The sequence below is a fragment of the Ciconia boyciana genome, chromosome 6, assembly GCF_034638445.1.
Source record: "Ciconia boyciana chromosome 6, ASM3463844v1, whole genome shotgun sequence".
Taxonomy (NCBI): Eukaryota; Metazoa; Chordata; class Aves; order Ciconiiformes; family Ciconiidae; genus Ciconia; species Ciconia boyciana.
Genome location: NC_132939.1, coordinates 48,619,723 through 48,643,358, shown reverse-complemented (window position 1 = coordinate 48,643,358; position 23,636 = coordinate 48,619,723). Strand labels below are relative to the sequence as shown.

At 35.1% G+C, this 23,636-nt stretch overlaps 1 protein-coding gene across 9 annotated transcripts in view; it reads left to right on the top strand.

Moving 5' to 3' along the window:
• The window catches only part of CEP128 (centrosomal protein 128), a 138,455-nt gene that overhangs the window by 92,021 nt on the left and 22,798 nt on the right, over positions 1-23,636 (top strand). For 7 of the 9 annotated variants that reach the window (XM_072865405.1, XM_072865404.1, XM_072865402.1 and 4 more), the window contains 2 exons: positions 12,984-13,033; positions 19,224-19,247. In XM_072865405.1, the coding sequence (XP_072721506.1) occupies positions 12,984-13,033; positions 19,224-19,247 (74 nt within the window). The remainder of the gene's footprint in view (positions 1-12,983; positions 13,034-19,223; positions 19,248-23,636) is intronic. The other 2 variants (XM_072865399.1, XM_072865401.1) reach the window with 1 other exon arrangement.

Below are 23,636 nucleotides of genomic sequence, written 5' to 3'. Positions count from 1 at the left end.
TAGGAAATACACTTCTAAGCTCCAAAGAATTACTCATCTCAAGTAACAAGTGTCCTCGGCTAGAAAAGCTTTCTGTTTTGCAGCTGACAGCCTCCTTCAGTTTGCCCAGTTACTTCAATTCAAATGAGTTGTACTAGCTGCTTCAAAAAACTTGATACCTTAGTCTTTGACCCTTCCTTATCTGTTAGGTCCAAGATAGTTCTGTGTATTTTTGCATTAAGACATGCAGCTGCCTTTCAGATGTAGCAAAAAGGAAATTTGCTGATATGCATAAATATGGTTGGGATGATAAACATCAAAAAAAGAAAAGCCTAGGATATTAAGACAGAGAACTCACTGAAGAAAGTGGCATTCAATTTCCTGTTTTGTCATTTATATATGCCATACCATAATTTTTATGTAGCTGCTATGCCCATAAACATATCAACATAATTTTCTAAAACAAGAAAAGACAAATTATCTTTTCAAGCTTGCACTTGGTGAATGAAAACAAATTAAGTTTCAGTTTCTTTCTGTGTACTCCTGGAAGATTTTATTCATCATCAGAAAGGAAATGTTTCTCCATTCAGGAGAGAATTGTAACAATTATATATTGTATGCAGTGACAAAACAGAATGTTCAACTGTATTTTCAGTTTAAAATGTCAACTATTCTGAAGACCTCACTTTGAGAACTATATTTCTTTCTTTTTTTTTTTTTTCTTTCCTGGGTATTTAATAGGGTTTCTATGGGAGAAAAACCCATTGGTCAGTTAGCTTGGGTAGATCTGTGCTACAGACAGAGGTGTGATTACAGCTCACACACACAAATCCAAAATAATCATGAGTTAGTGGGTCAGACTGCAGTTGCCCATTCAACGGAGCCGTTTAATGTCACTGCAGACAAAAGACTAAATTCTTGCTTCTATTTCTCTCACTCCCATCTGTGCTACTTGCTCCTTCCCTTGTTTCATGTCTGATCCTTGTTGGAGCCCTCTGTAACCATATTTTACTCACTGTTAGCCACATAGGACTATCTGTGTTTTTTGCCAGTATACTCTGTTCTCACTGTAACGAATTAAATTGACCCTTGTGGAGGTCCAGGTCCAACATTTTTGCCCAGACAAAGTAAGCAAGAGCAATGCACAACCAGAGGCGGGGAACAGAGAGACCTCCATGCCTTTTAGCAAATGCAATCTGGAAATGCAATCTATGGTGTGATCTGACCACATCTGGTGGAACTGGACCACTTTAGTGCTAGCACCATTTGAGCTGGGGTTGCACTAGCTTCTGTGGGACATGAAGTAGGAGTAATTACACAGTCATTAATACCCAAACTAGCTTATTTAAAGCTAACTCCTTTAAGTAAAAGACTTAGTTCTTTAACACTGTAGTATAAATGTACTATTAGACTGTTAGGGTAAAAGTTTGCTGGCTTCTCAGCCTCTTGTAAAATTTGAAGTGTTCATTCACTAATGTTCTAGGTTAGATTTTCTAAAAAAAAAAATAAAAAAAAATCTGTTTTCAAGATTTATTTATAATAGGAACATTTTTGCCTGCATTCCGGCACTAGTTGGCAATGTTACTGCTGCATGAGTAATCAACACCTATGTACATGATAACAGTTGCGTCTCATAGTATAATCAAGTAATTATTGAAACAATGGCATTTAAGGCCTTAGAAGCATTGATAATCTTCACAAAATGCTTAGTGGAAGTAATTCAGCAAGGAAATGGTATCTGTGCCTACTTATAATTGAGTGATTCACAGGTCAACAACAGGTTGCTGAATGGAAAGGCAAAAACTTAACATATGCTTGTTCACATCCCCTGGTCTGGACCTTTATGTGGTGTATGGAAGATCATATTTACCCTGTCACAGATGATAGAATTCTGTACAGACTCTGATTAAATCTATTTTAAAAAGAGTGACTACACCTACTCAAAGAGAAGCTTGACATCATTGTGACTGATGCTCTTCAAGATAGTGCCAAACCCAAGTATAAGATATGGACTTCCTTTGAAGTGCTGTCATTTATCTTGACTGATATTTTTTCATCTAGAGGACATTCTGCTTCTCATATGCCGTCAAATTCACATTCATGCAAACTTGTAGAAGAAAAAGCAGTTACTTATCAGACTATTTTAGAGACAATGTCAATATGGTTTCTAACTATTTACTAACTGGATTTACAGCATCTTCAGCTAGCACTTTTGAAACAATGAAAATATCCTTTTTAAACCTTTGCAGGGACAGAAATTGTGAGTGAGATCAGACTTACATGAAGCAAATGTGTGCTGACACAAAAATTGTAATCTTTTAAAAAAAAGTTGAAAAAGGTACAGAACCCAAAATGACCAGTAACTGCTGTTGCAAGTTACTAGTCTTCTCTCCTATACAGTAAACCCAGTAGACCAGTGTCAAAGGGCTCTCTTTTAGCACAATGTGTTCTATTTGGCCTTTTGTTCTATTATTCCAGCCAATGACTTATTTGTGTATTTCAGTCACTAACTGCAACTGAGTAGATGATTGCAAAAAGCCAATGATCAGGTTGTTTCCCATTCACATCAACATTTTCATTGTGACTTGTGTTTTCTTTGAGTTTCTTGAGTGTCAAAATAATTTCTAAATTTAGTGGATCTCAATGGTCTCCTCAATTATCTTTATTTTTAGGGGTTTTAATCTTATTTTTTTCCTCATAAGAAACTCTGCATAGTTATAGCTGAAAAGAGACTTCTATGCTTGTAGTCAAGCCGTGCCAATCTAAGGATAGTATAAAAGAAGAGTTGGAGTCTTTATATTTTGATAGATATTTCAGTAAATAGTAGCCAAAAGAAAAGCATTGCAACATACTCCAAATCAAGTGTTTCTTTTCAAATACCAGCTGTATATGTGTTAACAAGTTCTCTTTGGGATATGTATCTTCGATAATAAGCAAGATGAAGTTTGAAACTCCTTTCCCTGATACTGAAATTCAAATTATGTTTTAGTTACTGTTTTAGTTACATGTTTTAGTTACAGTTACAGGACAATGTTCCTTAGCTTACATAAGAGGAGGGCATAGGCAGTAACAATGCTGGTTTTTTCCTGCTATATTCTCTCAGTTTTTCATCCTTAACTTGAGCACGTTAAATGGAAAAAAAAAGTGATATTGACACTTTAGCCTTCCGGTTTGTTTAATTACTGGCATCTTTATTAAGATTGCTATGATGACGTTGACAGATATAATTTTACACAGGACATAAAGAATTTTACAAAATGGGAGTGGCTCGCAATTATTAGGGGCTTTTTTTGTATTGTTTAAATCATTGATTTGAGGATAGATTCAACCAATGACTGTATGACTTGTTTTTAATCTTCATAGCAACCTTCTGGTTACTGCAGATTTATGGATGCAGTTTTTATAAGTAGATATTTAATTTGTAATCAGGAAATGACAGCATCCTGAAACTCCAAACTGTTTTCAAAACAGCCAACCAAGATATTCATTAAAAATCATTGAAAAAAATTAAACTTTGGCAACTGCATTCTTGGTATCTGGTGTGTCCCATTTTAATCTTCATGGCAGAAGCCATGCCCTTCAGATAAACTTTTGCTTTACTGGATCAATTTTCCATGTTTTCGTTCAGGTTTTTTTTCATTGTACCATTCTTGATATCTGTAGTTCTTGTTTTCAGACGAGAAGGTTGTTCTTTCTGTTAAAATTATTAATTTATTGTGAAATATATCTTAAAATAAAATTTTAAGAAATCATTAAATAGAGGCATAAAGAGAACTTTAGCCCATAGTGGTTTTCTCTGTCAGTAGAATCATGGTTTAGTAAAGGCTTCAAATAAGAAAAGCTATGGTTATGTCATCCTACAGCAGATGAAGCAGATTAAAAGTCCATAGTGCAAGGACACTCTCACATAGGAGATTTAATACTTCCTGCTGAGGAAAAGTGGCTGCTTAGGATCAAGACAAGTTGGTTGATTAATGAGGCTGCCAAAAACTGAAATACAGGTGGTCTAACTTTATATGCTTTTACCTCACCCTAGGGAAGAGTTGAGCAAATAATGTTTTGCAAATAGAGGGTTGTCTATAGCTCTGCAGTTGTGTCTCACCAATGTCTCAGTGTTTCTGTGGGTTAATAGCTATATGCTGCTGTCCCAGCTGTGTTGATTTTGATGTATCATCTCACTAGATTCTAGAGCCTCGATTGTCTTGACCCTTGTGGGGTCAAGACCCTTGATTGTCTTCTGGCTGGAATTCAGCTTACTTGTTTGGACACTACTTTAGAGAACAAACAATACCTGGGACACCACCTCTGAATTTATAATAGTGGCAGCTGTTTAGAGAAGACATTCATAGCTCTAGATGACAGATCTCCATAAAGATTTGCATTGCCATATGGACAGTTCCTTTTCCAGATACAAAGATGTGTTTGGCACTCTTCATAAAGATTAGCTGGTACACATCACTAATGGCTCAAGAGCTACAGTAAGGTCTCTAGATATGATCCACTGCTCCTAGGAGAGCCTCTCTTTGAATAATATGCCACACATACTTGTTCTGCCCCTCTACTGTAAATTCATCTAGCCCTTTCTCCTCTTCCTCGTTCTTCCCACCCTGTTTCTCTTCTTATAGACATCCTTCTCATTAGACCTTGCTTTTGCTTGAACCTTGTTTTGTTTTCCTCTCGATTCATGTGTCATGAAGTATGCAGTTTGACGTAAAAGGAGGAAGAATTTTGGAGTAACAGAGGCCAAGAACACATTTCAGATTTAAGAAAATTGAATGCCTGTATTGAAAAAATTCAAATTCTGAATGCTGACTGTCAGATATAGTCTGCTTGCTCCAGAAGTGAGGTTGTTCTGTGGTTCTTAATATAGAGCATTAGTCTCCAAACTTTTTTGATCACATACCCCGTCAGTAAAAAACTTTTGAGCACACACCCCTAATATATGCATATTTATTTATTGATCATAAACACACATATAATAAATATACATAGATATTGATAATAAATAAATATACACACCTTTGGGATTGCAACCCCACTGAGCTAGAAGGCCATTATTCTGTGCCTTGATCACATTTTCATAATGGAGCCATCTTTGATTCAGAATAAGACAACATTTTTATTTTACCACTTCAAGATTAGCCTTCTGATATGTCCATGTCACTAAATGTTTCTTACTGAAACTTACTGGGACTTACTAAAGCATCTAGGAAGCGATGCGTCCTTTGGGAAGTTGTTCTTCAGTCATTATTTAACTAGAAACCCTAGGGACCCTCAGGAGCTGTTTGGAATCCTCTACAGCATCTTTGCTGGTACAGAAGAGTCATTCAAAGGAAAACAACGGATTGATTACTTATAGCTGTTCTTCAAGATATGTTAATTATGTATATATTCACAACCCTCCTTCTTAATCCTCCTACAGGAGCTTTCAATTGAGAATCAATATGGTTCAAAATAAATATGGTAGACAGAGTTTAACATCTCTCTCCCAGCTACTAAGTTAGGCAATTGCTAAGACATAGTGAAATTTTGTGCTGTTCTCACCTTTTGCATTCATAAGAATATCTTTTGTGTGGATTTCAGTGCACTTTAAGCCTCACATCAGCTCTGTGAACATAGGGAAATATTTTCTTTAGCCATTTTAAAATGAAGCACAGAAAATTTCCCAGGAAGATACTAACATGAGTGGCAGAGCCAGGAATAGAACTAAAAAGTCTTATGTAAGCATTAGAAAAAAAAAATTCTCATTCTTTTGATAAAGGCTTCTTTTAAAAATGCGTAAGCAGCACATTGGAACCTATAATTTTTTGTTTGGTAATGTTGTAGTATAGTTTTCTGAATGTATTTAATCTCATATTCAGACAAACTATTCCAACGCAAGTATATTTGGACTGTAGAAGGGGTTATAGCAACTCGGCATAGTATCTTGGATACTTAAACTGTGTATGTGAAATATACATGTATTCACTCTTGTACTTTTGAATTCAGTGTAAGACAGACACTGTAATAGTTCAGGTAATGGTAGGTAAAGAGGGGTTATAGAACTGATGAGGAGAATTTAGGACAGCTTCTTGGGACAAATGAAAAGTTGGAAGAGGTTTTCTAAATGAAGCATGGGAGGTACTCAAAAGTGAACTATCTGCATCAAATACGAATCAAAGTGAAAAGGAAATAATAAAGAGAAATAATGGTGTGAAACATAAGGAAGAATTACTGAAGGAAGTAAATTAGAAGCAAGATTTATATGTGTAGAGAAGTCTTTGACAGTCCAGACATCATGTTTAAAACAAAAGGAAGCATTTTTTTTACACAGTACATGCTTCAATTATAGAAACTCATTGTTGCAAAATGTTCTGGCATCCAAAGCAACAAATAGGTTCAATGAAGAAATAGTCAAGTTCACGGAGGTCAGATAGATCGTGGACAGTCCAGATGCAGTCCTTTTTCTTAGGAATTCTCTCAGCTGCTCATTGCTGGAAGCCGCCATCAGAGTAAATGACATTACCGTTTTTTATCCTCCTGTCTTAATATCCACTCGTGCTTACTGTCTGAACTGGGATGTAGGCTGCTTGATTTTAGGCCTGAATCAGTAAGCTACCACTAATTCCTAAAAGTCTTGTAAAAGTCATGAGCATGAGTATGACTTGAATAGAAAATTATCTGAGAATCTTAAGTTGCACTTCTCTGTTGTCCCTCACACCCCCCAAATGATTACATTTCCCTTCTACATGTTATCCTTTTCTTTTCCCAAAAGTGATTAGCTTCTTTGCAAATAAGGAAATATAGACCAGGCCAGCACTGGAGATGTGAACATTTAAAAGTTGTGCTAAAAAATATCAAACTTGTGTAAGCCCCAGGGACTAGAAAGAAAACACAGTATGTTCTGTTTCTTGCATAGCAATAAGTCTTTTAGGGAATCTGAACAGTGAACTGTTTCCTTCTCTCTTAGCTTCAGATGCCTTTTTTCTATTCTCTGGTATGATTGTGGGTGCTGCTTCAGGTTAATGCAAACAAACGCACCTCTGTAGGTTTAAGAATCTGCTTTGAAATTCCACAGCAAAAATAAAAGTGTATGCCTAAAAGGTATCAAAAGAATTAATTCATTAAAAGAAGTCAAAGTTTTGTGTAAAGTGTATTCTTTTGAAATATTGACTAGGTTACTTACTAAAGACTACAGTAGCTATAAATTGCTGGAATTTATAAAGGCAAAGAATATGGCAAAAGGGAATCCCTTTTCTTAAATGGTATTCCTTTGAGTTTGGAGGTCTCTTTACATGTGGATGAGAAAACTATTGATTTAGATACAGATAAACAGCTGTTTCATTCTTGGTGGTGATGAGCACTGCATTGATTGCAGTGGTAGTAACTGAATTAGAATGTTTAAAGATAGTGGAATATGCTCAATGTTAATTGTTAATTCAATTGTTAATTAACAGTTTGCTAATGGACTAGAAAGCTCTAATTGGTATTAAAAATCACTTGAGACTTTTTATGTTTAGCAGACACTACAAAGAAAAAGAAAATGCAGTGACCATTGAGTTTGGCCATGAAAACTATTAAATGAAAACTATTAACCATCTGAATACAGTTCAAAAAACCCCCAACTTTTGAGATGTCTACCTGCTTTATCTTCATTTGCTAAACCTTTGAATGTGGTGGGGATGAAACTAGCAGGATAGAAATATTCTATATCTTAGAGTTACTGTATGCTGTATTCAAGTCAAACAGTATCACCTTTGACTTCAGAGATTTATTTATTTTTTAAAATCTTGCTTGGGATTACATAAACACATTCTGAAATGCTCATAATTTATGGGCCTTGTTCTACACTAGCAAAACTTAAGGTTCTAAGAAATAGCTATTTCTCTAGAGCTCTTTTAAGATAATAACATGTTTATGTAGAAATTTCCTTAATGGCTTACATGCATGGCAAGTACTGTTTCAATTAGAGTAGTTTGAAGCGAGTCCCAGTACTGTTTTACATCTCAGTTGTTTTAGTGCCAGAGCGATTTGTGGTGTCTGGCCTGACTGTACAAAGGTCCAGCCTCACTGAAACATCTTTTGGTATCGAGGGTTTCTGGACCCTGACTGTTGTCACGGTACTGTGAGGCCATTCACCAAAATCATACTAACACAGGTACAGGGCGAAATTGCAGTTGTTCTGTCTCTACTAGCCATGAATATATCTATTCTGAAACATTTTGCTTAAACTGGTTCAGTTAGAAACAGCTTAATTCACCCCCAAAAATAGGGCCTTCATGTCAGATTCATTGTGTGAAGAGAAAAACTTATAAGTGGTGTAATATGTGATTAAACTTTGCTGTGTAGGCATGTGCAAGATAAGTAATTTCTAGCTGAGAGAAACTGGTTTATTCAGCTGCTTGAAAATTCCTCAAACTTGATGGAAACCTGCTTGGCTGCCTTGTGCATCTACAGGAATGCTGCAGTATCTGTTCAGCAGCTTTGTGCAAAACATATCCAAATGATGATTGAAAGCCATGGGATGTGTATTTGAAGTGAGAATGATAGGAAAGACTTGAAATAAATATACTGCAATTTTTGATCAAAGAAAATTTAAAGATAATATTATCAGGGTGTCTAATTAAGTGATTTCTCGAGTTTGCCATATGCTTGTGTAACATAAAACCTAAATTTCTAGGGTTGCAAACTTTGGGAAATCAAAAATAGTTTTACTAATGTATAAGTGAAAGCCCTGACTTGTGTTTAGGAGAAGAACTGTTCTTAGCTTGATGATGCAAAAAATATATTGACACTTCTCTCTACACTGCCATTCTTTTCTGGTAATAACCTGGATTTCTTGTTTTAATGCCACATAGTAGCAGTATTTTGTGTGCTATATGAGTTGCTATATAGTTTCCTGTGTCATCTGCAGCTGCTTCAGAGAGTCTTGAGTCAGATCTGCCAGCAGCTTGCAGATATCTTGGATAGTTTGCAGCATATTAGCTCGGTATGCAGAACTGAATTGAAGTGCAGATGTCAACTTCAGAGTAATCTGAATCACATTTTAGGGTTTTTGACTATATGACTAGATATCTGTGACTATAAGAACTGATTTTGTGTACAGTTCTGTATTTGTGTGTTCCCCTTTGCTAGAACAAGTTGTGAATTAGCAGGTACCAAATTTAAATTCTTAGTGGTGAACAGAAAAATCTGGTATTAATCCAATTTGTTGACTTTTCTCTGGCACTTCAATCTTCACAGAGAATGTGAAGCAGAATGTGGTCTATCTCTATCTTCAGATTCTTAAAATGCAAGGTCATGCAGTGTTTAAAATCCATTTCCTACTTAATAACGAATGAAGGCTGTTCAGTGTTCTTTCTGAAATAAATCTGTGATTTTTAATTCAAATTCTTGGGAGGTTGCTTGCTCCAGGTAATATAAAGTCAATGCCCTGTTTCTAGCTTTTTTTACTCCCAGAACAGAGGTAGAGTTGAATGGCTTTTTAACAATCTAGAGTTACTTATGAGCACATTAATGGATTAGCTAGGATAAATAAGATAATACAGTTGTATTTTACTCATTCCAATCAATAAATATCTGCTCCTAAGTCTATTTTCTGATACTTTTCACCAGCAGTGTTAATTACAACTGGGGGGGTGGGGGGGTGTGAGTGTGAAAAAAGTCTGTCTGAATAACTGCATACCTTTTTCCTCACTTATCTGAGAGTTATGATGGAATATAAAATCTTAATCTCCAGGTTAATATTTTCACTATTTTGCAACATACGATGTTGTCTCAGTGTCAGGCAAACTGCAAAAGATACTGATTCTTATGGAATGTTTTAAGTCATAACCTATATATTTCCTGAAAGTTTGATCAGATAAATCTAAGCCACTGTGGTACAACTGCAAGGACTCTCAGCTGGTGTTCACTGACACATAGCTAAATGAGATATGAACCTTAGATGATTTGGAATTTAATTACTGTAAATAAATTATTTTTGTAAAACTACACAAAAGTATGATCCCTAATTTTGCAGACAATATCCTGAACTTGCTGTTGATTTTGAGTTGTATTAAACAACTGAAATGTATTTGATTTTTTGAATAGTTTTAACTTATAGATTCTTATAGGATTGCGAGCTTCATATTGAGCTAAAAAGAAAAAAAAGGAAATATGTTGATGAATATCTTTATTTCTAAAAGTAATTTCCCTTGTTGTCTTTTTCCACGTATTATTCATCTTCTGGGAAGAACCATCAATGCCTGAAGGTGCCTTTGTAATGTTTTTTCATTAATGCTGTTTCTTCTAGACAATCTATAAATTGATGTGTTCTGCGCCCCATGAGAATAGTGATATATTGCTTTAAAAAAACCAAGAACCCTGTGGTTATATTAGGCCTTGAAAGATGATCATAGAAGAATTGTTCACAAATGTAGAAACTCATGCCACTATGAAACTTCCTTTAGGAAAGAAAGTTTAAGAAATTAGTGAAACTCAGAGGCTGCTCACAGAATGAATGAAAGGAGCCTCCACTAGAGCTAGTGACCGTCTTTGCTATATTAGAGACACAATGCATTCTCTATCTTAAATTTATTGTAACATTATTTTCTGGCACTGAATGTATAAAACTTGCTTGCACAAGAACTTAAATATGGGAAGTGTTTTACAAATTATAAAACAAATCAACAGAACTTTTCAGATCAAGTAAGCAAAGATATTCTGTTACAAATAGCAATGTTTAAAAGAATGATACAATATGCTGTATTTTTCTGGGACTTCTTGTATAGCTGTGTAATATGTGTTGCTTTAATATTTATTTTTTTGCTTTAGCTTTGGAGAAAACATGCTATTATTTTAGATGAAGTGCTAAATGGAATCATCACTTTAAATGCAGAACTTGGTTCTTAAATACATGGTCATAAAGGGCAACTCTGTAAAGTAGGTATATATTGTCAGTTAAATAACACCACTTCAACACGTACCTGCCCTTCTAGGGACAGAGTTTTATGAAGCATCCTGCAGGACAGCCAATTTAGGCAGTGGTACAATAAAGTAAATGGATTCTAGATATTCCTAATTTCAGATACAGAACTTTCAAATCTAGAGACTGTTAGCAGAAATTAGCTCAACTTACCTTACATTTACCAGAGGGCTTTGAAAAGAACCTTGTAATAACATCCTTTTCACTTAGAACAATCATGTCTGTACAACAGAATCTCAAATATTGCATTAGAATGAAAATACAGCAATTTGAAGTAAAAGAATCTTTTTTTGGTCAGATGGAACATGGGGAAGAATCTTTCATTCCCATTCCTTTCTCATAGACTTATTCCTCCCTCCTCATTTTTTTTAAAAGCTAGTATTACAATACAAATTTTTACCAACTCAGTTACAATACTGGAATATACCCAAAGAAAACATACAGGGCAGCCACTTTCCAAACCCAAATTCTTGCACTAACTAATGTTGATGGCAGCACATTTAGCTACAGTAATTTATATGGCTGTTGAGTCACTGTACTGGAAAGCATACCAAAGAATAATCCAGAAAAACATGAATGTGCCAAAAGAAAGTGAAGAAACAGTCATTTCATTAATTTTAAGAAGGGATTTGAAAAAACTGCATAGAAGCTAGGAAGAAAGAACAGCAAGTCAATCTCTCTGCTTGTGAAAGAAATAACTAAAATTTTGTACGTGTTATCTACATCACTTTTAAAGGACTGGTGCCTGAAAATGAGTCTCAAATAATCTGCATGCAGTCAGAAATGGATAATGAACTATGAGAAAAGAGGTAACAGGTTAGGGTTCTCACAAGGAGGCTTCATAACGAGAGAAAGGAGAAAAAAAAAGTAAAAGATTAGAGAAATAAAGGAAAGAAGGCAAATTCATGTTGGTAGAATATTTTAAGTAGTTTCTATTGTAAAGCATTGAAGCTAACGTTTAATAACCGAACTATGCATTTATCAGTAATCTTTTTCTTAAGGAAGTATACAGAGGTACTTTCAGTTAGCTGTTCTGTACTTGGATGCTGAGGGAATTAACAGTCAGAATTCAGTCCTATGAGGTTGTCAAGGCAATTTCATAATCTCATAACTCTCCTAATTGCTAGCACGCTGGGGCATATCTTGATTCAGAGGTGGTCTCTGGCTTAGTTAAAGCAGTGCTCTTCTCATACAAAACTCATGAGTGAACTTCTGATAGTTAAAACAGTAATAAGCCTGCAGCATGTTTTTTGTTTTTCCTGCTCTCCATGAGGTTATAACTTTAAGGTTTCCCAGAATTCTAAATATGATGCAATTGATCAAAACCATAATTTTAATCATAAAAATATGTGAATGAAATAAAATAGAAAAGCAACTCATGACATATCCCACAGAACTCAAACAGAAATTAATTTCTAACATGAAATGTTACATATGTGCATGTATGTGCCAATGTATATAATTGTCATGCAAGTGAATATAAGATATTAGGATTTTACGGTGTAAAGACTATAAAAAAACTTTTCTAATATGTTTGTTACAGTGAACTGGCTATTTCCATTATCAAAATTGTTCCATTTTAGTGAGAGAAGGTAATTATTGTGATAATAGTCAAAATTGTCTGCACTCGTTTCCCTAGGGGATGTTACTTGGTTGTTAAAAAAGTAACCTAGAGTAACTTTTCATGTATAATTGTATAGCTTCGATGATCTACTTCTATTTTAATCAATTTTCAGAGTGAATCTCTCTTAGTTTTTTTTTCATTCCATTCTAAAAAGACACCAAAAGATTGATTCAAGCAAGGCAAGCTGAATGCTTCCCCCCCCCCCCCCCGCCCCAGTCAAACTGTCTTCTTGTGGCTGTTTTTTTGTCAACTCAACAGCCTATGCTTGGAAACAATCATATCACTGACACATTTCATCGATTAGTTTAATCAGCTGAAAAGGAATGTTGTGAAAGCTGTAAAACAAAAACCTCACTGACTGTTTTACACAGTACTTTTTCTGTCAGGCCACGAGACAGGAGGTTGAATTTACAAGTTCCATTTTTCATTTTACAGAGCTACTAGAGAAGACCCTCAGAAGAGAGGAAGAAATGGGAGCTCTCCAGGTATACTTTCTATTTAATTAACTAGCTGCGATTTTTGTCACCCTTAAAATTACTAAATTGTATTACAACATTATGATTTTCTGAACTCCCTTGTATCTTCAATTCAGCTTTGGAAATATATGCAGCCAAATACAGACTTCATAGCTGGTAATACTGACTGCTGAGTTTCTGCCCACCAATTAAGTCGCATGTTAGAGAAGATTAAAATAGTCTGCATTCTCCTGTGAGTCAATAAATCTAGTCCATCAGTGAAAAGAATGCTGCTTTTAAGCCACACTATATACTGAAGTTGTTCTGTTATGTTATACTTCTGGCTTCATTGAAATTGTATTTGAATAGGGGTGCAAATCTGCATTCAGAACTGCAAAAATGCTTTATATTCTACTTCATTGGTTGGGTTAGATTTTCTGTGCTGCGTTGCCTTCTTCTGTATCTCTGAATAAAACTGAAAGTAAAAGATTTTAAGTAAATTTTGTAAGTCTCTGAATCATTAAATGTCCATAATCACCTTCCTGAGGAAGAAGGGACCAGTGGATATATGCTAGGACTTGATACAATGTAGTAAATCCTGATTGTGTGGCATCTAGCAGTAAAGCTGCGTGTGCTATGCACTTTAAATTTGCGCTTAGAAAGTAAGATTTACCCTAGGCTCAGCTTTGGAATAGTATTTAAGCATTACAGTCAAAGAAAACATACTCATTTGAAATGAAAATGGCTAGGAAACCAAAACCAAGCTGGAATGTCTAAATTGTGAGGCTCGAGAAGTTGTTAGGGAGGGCAGTGTATCTATTCTTCAGAATACAGAAGGAAAAAAAGACATTTTTAACAACAAATTACAGCAAACAGTACCCAACATGAATATAAACTTTAGATACAATATGAAGAGCATATCGATGAAGTAGCATTCTATAAATGTGCTGGAAGCAAGATGTTTATGAGGGAATTAATGAAGATGAGGAAAATTAGGAAGGAAAATGAAAAATGTATTGGATGTTAAGGAAAATGAAATTATGTCTTGACCTGAGTTTTGATGATAGGAGTTTGTTTGAAGATAAGCCTTCTCTTCTCATATAATAAATAGAAGGCATTTTGAGGGCTAGAGGTATCAAAGAGTTAGTGTAGAAACAGTTTGATCCAGTAAGAAGAGAGAAGTTGCAAGACCCAAAAGTTACACAACACACCAATCCAGCTGTTTCCTGTTCAAACAAAAATCTTGGCCTAGCTTTCTGGCAGCTCAAGTTCAACAAGGCTGAGAGCTTGTCTGCGCAAGCAGTTTACACAGGTGCATATCTAGTTACATCAATGTAAAAAGATCTCCTTTCATGTGAAGCAATTCTGCATCTGCTTTCATGTGAAGCTCTATAGTTGACAAATTGTTCTAATGATGTTACTTCTGATTGAATGAGGAGTAATTTTATACTGCAGAAAGTTGCATCGTAATAGTGTCTTGTGTGCATATATGAGCTTGCCTGTATTTCTGATGGTCTGTCAAGTTCCTGATCAAATTGCTTTATGCCCTTCCCTAATTGACAGTTCTGGTTAAGTGTGTGACTTTTACTGCTCTGACTGCTATTTTTGTATTCAAATGCTTGATAGCAGTTTTTTACTCCTTCAGATGCCCATGCTTTCACGAAGTACTCAGCAAAAAATCTATTATTTTTCTAGGTAGTATTATGTCCAGCTTAGTCAATAAGTTTCAAAATGTTCCCAGTCTGGGATCCTATGTTCTTGTAATGTTGTATTCTAAACTGGCAGTGGCTGAATATGTACAACTTTCCTAGCAAAAATCTGTAAAAACCAACTCGTGTCATCATGACTGAATCTCCCCAAACTGTTGCATCTCAATATATAAAGCATAGGAAGTAAGAGGAAAGTGAGAGTTTCTTTAAATATGGCACTTCCCAGAGCTGAAACTGGCACTCTTATCCTTTTGTTAACCAGGTGACATAGAATATTTGTTTCTTCTGAGTCCCAGTTCAACAAAGCATGTGTATAGTTGGTTAATGTATGAATGCTTTCATTGAAGTAGATTGCTAGAAGGTAATTGTCAAATTAAGGAGCACTAGCAATTAAAATACTACTCTCTGCCCCCAAGGTCTACAGTCCTTGAATAGAATTCCCCTGGTATTAGGTCCTACTCAGTCCTTGGTTCAGTAGACAATAGGTCATGTTGATTGTTGTTGGTTTTTTGTCTACAGTTCCTGGGGTCCTGTTTTGATATGTATCTTGTATATACAGAGAATTATAGGTAGTAAGTCAATCCTTGATGCATTTTGTTTGCAGTCTAAACAGACCATATGTGTAAAGCATGTTCAGGAAACAGGTGGACGGAAAGATCGTATGTTTTAGACTATGGACAAGCCATTGAAAGCAGTCAGGTTCTCATGACTGAAGGAGTTACTTCTTGTTACTTGAGCCGTGAATGCTGACCATAGTCTTAGAAAAGCTAGAGACATGAGGAAATCTTCTGTCAGAAATCAGTGTATTGCTGTGGGCAAATGATGACTGGGGATACCATGAGGTTCTTTGCCATGTCTTTGCATCAAGTAACAAGAATATTCCTCAGAGCTAAGGATGTATGTTTTATTATGCTTTTAGTTTGCTCATTTTTTGAGGGGAGACAAAGAGCACCTTTTGTTAAAAATAATTTTAATGAAGCACAATTAGTGCTTTGACACTGCTGTCAGCTGAAAACCACGAAGGACAGAAAGAAAAAAGCAGTTTTGTGAGGATTGTTCCTGGAAATATTGGGCTAGTAGTTTTCATGTGTTCCTCTAGTCAGGGAATGTGTTGGACTGCAACTAGCATGACTAAGACAAAATAATACTTCATTACGTAGACAGTGGGATTCTTTATAGCTACATCTTTCTACATGAACCTAACTCTTGTCTTATATTATGTGTCAAGACGGAAAATATGTAATATAAGTGGTTTTTTGATACTGGGTGCTTTGGGAGCTAGGAGGCTGGCACTTTGGGTGACATCACTGTATTCTTGTTTTTTCGTTTTGAACTTGTTGCATACTTTTGGCTAGAGTTTCTATGTTATACATAAATTTATATTTATATATGAATTTCTATAGTTATATATGAGAGTTTATATATGTTCTAGATAATATCTATGTTCTCATTACACATATGCTTGCTCTCTGTTGTTACATATGCACTCATATGCATCATAATACAATTTTTAGCTTGTGAGGGGTCTAGATCACTTTCTACATTCTCTCTTATAGCTACTCCAAGAATATAACCTTACTTCTTTTCTTACTTCATTGGAAGAAAAAAGGTTCTGATTATAAGGTTTTCACCTTCCTTTTTGTGAAAACTGTTCCATGGTACAAAAGATTGCATTCATGAAATAATATGCTGTGCATGATAATTGCAATATTCAACTGTATGGATGTTCTCTGGAAAAACATTTGCAAGCCATTTTCATTTGCTTTGGAATTAATGACATGCTAATATAAATAATAAAAAAAAAATACAGAATCTTAATTTGAAACTATAAATATATTGATAATGTGTAAATTATCATGGTAAATTTCCTAATACCTTACATGCTGGTCAGAAAATTATCTGATGAGATTGCAAGAGTTTATTCAGTTTTTAGAATTTGGCAGCTAGATCATGCGCCTTATTTACTACATGACTCATTCTGAAAACACTATTTATTCTGCCATTGGAATAATCCTACTGATACACTTGCTCTAGGACCTTTTTTTCAAAGTGGTCCTTTTTAACTGAAGAAATTGATATCTGAATTTCTGTTTGCTATCACCACAAATTTATGAGATCTGTAAACACCATCTTTTTTTATAGTAATGAGTTTGGGGTTTGTTGCAGAATCTTTAAATAAATATGAGTGTTTGTAACAGCCACTGCAATTTTGTGGAGGAACAAGCATCTAAAAATAAATATTTTTGAGTTTTTCACATAATATTTTTTGTTATAATTTTGTTCTAATGTATTGAAATACTCAGTCTGTACCTCAGACCTGCTTCCAATAAAGAATAAAGACGTCAGTATTTAATGCACTACTTTTTCTGAGAAAAAAAATTAGTGAAATTCAGTAAACTTTTGCTTATGCAACATTGTAGTTGGAATCTCCAACTACCATGCATTGTGATAGGCACTGAGCAAACATTTCTTAATAGACAAGTCAAAGTTAAGTATTCTAGAACCTCATATTATCCTAGTTTTACTGATAAGAAACTAAAACATAGGTGAAATAAATCTATAGGAAATCTGAGACATGTTTGAGTTTTTTGATTCCCAGCTCTTAGGGATAAGATCATTCTCCATTTTGTTTTTTTAAAAAAAAGTTTACATTTTTGTCTATTTTTTTAAAACCTGCTACTTTGAAAGAGTCCTGTTACTGAAAGTGATGAGGAGTGCATTTTTTTTCTCTCCATACGTTTGGTTTATTATTTATCATTGGTTTATGCACAGGGAGTTTCGAACCACTGTGTATGCAGTTCCAACATCAGCCAGTTTAGTGGCATCCACTACTGGCAAAATGTTAGCATTTTTTTTAAACAGTTGTATTGTGATAGTGTATTAGATTTCCATCAAACTTGTTTATGTGTGCATTCCTGTTTTTCCTTTAGATATTTTCTTGTACATACTTTCCTGAACAGTCTTGCTTGGTTTTTTGTACATCTTCAAAACCAATTAGTCTTTTCCAGACACTGTTTTATTTATTTTTTTAGCCTCACTTGATGCAGTTATTTTTCCTACCGTATATTTTCTCACTTTCTGCCTATGATTTAGAATTGTAATGAAAGGCGCAACTATTGTAAGTGGCTGATGAAAATTAACATCATTTGCACCCCAGATATCACTCAGTGAATGAGCTTTAAACATTTCACTAGGATTAACTGTGTCTTTTCTTCGAAAGATTATATGAATAAAAGTTAGACCTTTAGTAATCCAGGGGACACTGGTTTTACACAAATATGTAAATACACAATATGTAAATGCTGGTTTTACACAAATATGTACACCTGTTCAGTTAGTAAATATAATCATTATTTTAAAGTTTTTTAAGACACAAAGACCCTTCTAGAGTTATTACTAACTCATTTCCACCTAGTCTTATAAAAAAGAAAAATGCTTTCATATTCTTGCAAATGGCAAGACCTGTTTCTGGCTCCCAAATTCTTCCATTGGTCTAAGAAATTTTTGTTGTACCTGTTGCTTCCAAAATAGTGAAGTCAGTTCAGACTTGTCTAACTGTCTTGGATGCTGAAGCAATAAATCCAGATTATTACAATCATTTTTACCTGTTAGGGAGGGGTAGAACAGGAAAAAGTATAAGGATTCTTAGCCTAATCTACCCAGAAAGGAAAAAAGAAATCCTCTCCCAAACTTTCAAAAAGGTAATATTTGAGCAAGGTAAGAGTTCCTGTAGTGTCTTAATGGTCAGGTACTATAAATGTGAGCTCACCTAAGCACTTGAATGTACGCTTTCTCAGATTACTTAAAATATCATACCTAGTCAGGACATAGTGCCGGAGTACATGATCTTGATTTTACTAGCTTAATATTTTTCTTAAAGATACTTTTAAATGGAAACAGACTGTTAAAATATATAAACTAATTTTATAAATTCTGGGTTCTCTATATTTTGTGCTGGATTAAAACTGACACAAGCTTATTTTATTTGCATTTTATTTTTGTCTGACATTAGACTTTGACTAACGTCATCTTGTTATTAATAAAACATTATTCAGAGCTATTTGTGGATGACATAATAATGATACGGAATTTACTTTTTAGTTTTGTAAGGAAATGCCTAAAAAATAAACCAGATGCTAACGTGACATGAACTCCAAAACATGCTAGATTTACAGTCACAGATGATCAGAAAAAGAAATCAAACTTTGGGATACATAAGAGTAAAATCAACAATATTGAAAATCTAATGTTACTATTTGACAAAAATATATAATGGAGTAAATATTTGTTTCTGTGGAGTTTCTTTTCTTTGGAAGAAATTTCTAAGTGAGATAGTGTGATAGATGCGTCAGAGGTCCAATTAAATGCAGTGGTTCCTATTCAGAGAGATTTTTACAAAATACCGTACGTATGACCAGCAAAAAACCGAAATGAATCCTTTTCATCGTTGTTCAACTTACGTTGCATTCATATTCTTTACTTTCTAATGGCATCTTGTACTTTATTTTTAGGAACGTATTATGGCCTTAGAAGTGGTAAGTTTCTTAAATTCATTTCCAAACCAATCACAATGATATTGCTGAAAATTTTTCTAAATTATGAAAAATATTATTTTTATGTATTTAAAAAAAAGGGTTGCAGTTCTGGGTTTTTAACTGTCATTTTACTTTTAAGAGACGATATGATAATTTTACACTGCACCTTTCTGTGTAGGCTTTTACTACAGTATTTGAGCACTGGTTATATGAAATACAGTGTAATGTTGTAGTTTTTCTGTACAGTTTTATCCTCATCCTATCCCTGGGAAGAGAAATGCTGTAGATTTGAGCCATACAAAGGATGTTATTTTTCTACTGCTAACACTTCTAATGGTCGAGGTCCATGTGATAGATCTTATCATTTCAGTGATTGTTACGTGTGCTTTTTACATGTTTACACCAGCAGTTGCAGACAGAATCAGTTCATCTGCCCACATCAAAACTGCAACTAAAAGCATGAATGAATACCATTTTAATGATTAATTAATATAATTTAATAAGATATTAAGTTGGAAGGACAAAAGCCTTCATGTATGTACATGCCATGAATGCAGCTGGATTATCCAGATGTCCCAAGCTAGTAAGTCTGTCAGGTGGAATAGCTGAGATGGGTCTCAGCTTGCCCTAGCATTTCTGAACCATGCTTCTTTCCTATTATGTAGGAATGTCCCATAAGACATCACACAATAGTATGTATCAGGCCCGTAGTTTCTTTTCATTGGAAATCCAGAAAATTTCATCTAAAGAAACCAGTACTGAGACAATATCAAGGCTGCAAATACAAACTTTTAAAATTTGCTTGTGCAAATTATTATTTTATCCTTCCTGATTGTCTGTGCATCTCTGAAAACAGCTTCCGTTTTCAAAAATGTATTTAAAATATATTCAATATGTTAAAAAAAGCTTGCATTCACACATAAAAGGCCCTTTGTAAATCAGAGCGCAGTGTTGGAACTCCTGCTTTGTGGGAGTAGGGAGCTAACACTCAAATTCAGTCTCCTGGCACTTCACATAGTGCTGTGTGAGTGTAAAGCATTGCCAGGACATTAGTTCTGTTCAGGATCATCTCTTATTCATGGTTTGCTTACATGACAACCAGTCAGGCATGTATCCACTGCCATCGTTTCTCACGAACAATGAGTTAAACTGCCCGCAAATGCCTTGTCCTTTCTGCTCCCAGCGCCGGTTTTCACACAGGCAGAGGGTAATTGCTTGCAAATAGCACAATGTTGTGCAAATTCAATCCATATTTTGTGACAGTGTTTGTTTCTATTTTTTCTGGAGCCTTTCTACTTTTTATACTTTTAATCTCTTGTACTTTAAGAAGGAAGATTTGTAAATTATTGTTCAGATAGAAGAGGAAGAGGATTATTATCATCCGTAAAATAGAATTTTCTTTATAAATGCAAGTTGGGAGCTAACACCTGAATGCAAATTTGTGATGCTAAATGCTAGACCTTGAAATCAATCACTGCTTTCGTTATTGCTGACATTGGAAGATGTGTAATGTTAAGCCCTGAGATTGCAGGCAAGAAAAGTATGGTCATCGCTAAGGCTGTTGAATGCTCCCAAGGCACTCATTTTACTTTTGCCATAAAGTTCCTCTGTGATGTCAGGCCAATCGCTTAAACTAAATTTTTCACAGACTGTTAATTACTTTGTGTTCCTCATTTTCTGACTTTGTGACTTTTGAGGCCTGATTTTCAGAAATGCAAAGTTTTAGTAATAGCTAAAATTGGTGAGAGCTCCGGCTATATATATTGCTAAGTATTGCTCAAAAGTCGGATGTTAGATAGCTGATAGTGAATACTTTAAAAGAATAAGTGGTTTTGACCTTTATATCTCTGTTTCAGTTCTGAGGATGATCGCATTCTCTCTCTCTCCTCCCCCCCTTCACTGATCTTACAAAGAAAATACACAGAGTAATACTTACGCAGTCTGAATGTGTCAGGAAGAGCTATGATAGAAAAGCCCTTGAGCTAAAGAATGAATAAGGCTTGCCGTTTAAGTGATCCTCAAGAATCCTTGCATTTATAGTGTGTATGTCTGCATAGCTGTATATCTATGCAGCATTTATAACAATGAGTACCTAATAGTTATGGTATTCATATATTTGTATAGTTTTCTTATCATCTGTTATTTGAGTGCTCAGAGCGTGACATCAAAAAAGAACAACCAGTCACATATTTTGTGATTTGATTCAGGTTATAGAGAATGGAAATGGAATAGAGACATAAGGTATTAAATTCAAATTCAAACAGAATCCTTAGAGAAAAAAAATGTTTAAGTTGTGTAGAAAAAGCATTTTCTTAGGAGAATTTTGACAGAAAGGTGGCAGTTCATGAGATTCACGAAATACAAGATACAAAAAGAGGCAAGAGAGAGAAAAGCCAGAATGCACACATGCACAAGCTATACAACATGCATAGGAAAGCATCAGCTCTCCAGAGCTGTTTTTAAACTGTGAGACCATGGGATGGCTGGGTTAGGAATCTCATCTGCATTTTCTTCCACAGCATCGTTAATTCTGCCTAATACTAGGAAGAAATTGTTCTGCACAGGAATAGATGAAGTTTAGTGCAGAACTGTCTGAGATTTACCACAAGTCTGAAGCCTCTTGCAGCCACTTTTTAAATTGTTTCTACCCTGAACGTACATTTTTAAGCAACAGAATAGACATGTACATCTAACAGTAAATGCATTTTTTAAATCTTTAGATTAAGATTTTAACCTAAACAAACTGTCTGTTTTACGCAATGACCTGAAAACTGTGTACGTGTACATATTTTGAGAGGTATATTTGGCAGCCCACTCTCCTCCCTTTCTCTACAATATACTCATTTCTGCCTCCTGCACTTGCCAGTAAAATTGTTGTAGTAGTCATGTGATGAACTCGGCAACTTAGGCAAAAAAAAATTGGGAAAGAAATGTGACAGGAACCTAGCAGATTCTTCTCAGAGCTCTGGGTGAATAAACCTTCCAGGCCTATCTTAATCTAACTCAGTGATTTTGTGAGTTGCAGCAAACTAGGGGGGTCCCTTGCATTATCTCTGAGCCCTGTCCGCTCCTTCTCCTCTCAGCAGTCGTCTGAGCTGGAAGCTCCATCTCCTACCTATGACTCATCCTGTCTGCTATCCCCGACAGTTTCTTGGATCTTCTTTTTCCTTAGCCAACTCACTTGGTTCCCAAGGAAAGCGCTGTATTACCATCCTCCTTCAGGACATGACACCTGATCTGGTCACTCCCTTAAGGAACATGAGAACAAATAGTACCCATCACAAGGAGCCTTTGGATTTTTTGTCTCTTTTCCTTCAATCAGATCAGTTCTACAGTATGATTCAGTAGATAGGTACACCGCTTCTTGCTCCAGCAGGGTGCACAGGACAGGAGCAGAAGCTGGAAGGTAAGAAGGAAGAACAGGGTTACTTAGACTCACTAGTGGATATAAAAGGAGCTGAAGAACCAAGGTGTATTCTGGAATAATCCTTCAACTCGTGAGAAGTGCCAGGGGAGTAACAAGTACAGGCAAAACTGAGGTTTTGACTACCTAGAGATTGTTTTGTTTGGTTCTTTTTTTGGTTTAATACTGTTTAATAAAATGAATTTAATTATTACATAGCTATTAACAAGTAATTTTCCTGATTACTTTAGTAATCAATTATGTAGTCTGATGTTTTGCCAGAATGAATACGATTTATCTTTAAATAAGGTGATTTAGTTTATTCTTGAGTGTAGCTTAGTTCTTACATACAGGATTTGGATCTATATTATTTATAGGCAAAGGTGTATGATTTTCTTGGGAAAAAGTCTGTATTGTATTCTCAGCTGTAGCTACAATGGGAAGTGTATCTAATTCTCGTAAAGAGGTCATGGTGCATTTTGTAGGTGCACGCTGCTACCGTACTGTGCTTGTGACTTCAGTGGGTTTCTGTAAACTACCTCATGTTCTTTGTGAGCATGAGCTGCAAGTTAGATTCCTCTGCCTTAGTAGTACTAGTCTGACATAAAAGACTGGGAAATTTAATTTGAAATCAACCCCATCCTGAAGCTATTCCAGTGAACATATGCATTCTATATCCTTTGATCAGTAAGACAGCTTGCTGCTTTCAGTAGAGAACCCAGAAGTGAGGTTACCAATTGCTTAGAATACTTGGATCAGACTTTTCTGGACATGATTCAACTTTTTGCTACAGTGTCATAAATCTAGGTTAACTCCAGTAATGCTGTAAGTATTCTGCAAAATTGTTATTTAATATGAATTTCCTTTTCAGTATGAACATTTATGTATTTTGTTGTAACTCAAATTTTATGTTCATGAAAGTAAGGTTTTGAATACCAGTAAAACAAATTTCTGTCTGCACACACTCAGCAATTGAAAAGCTATTA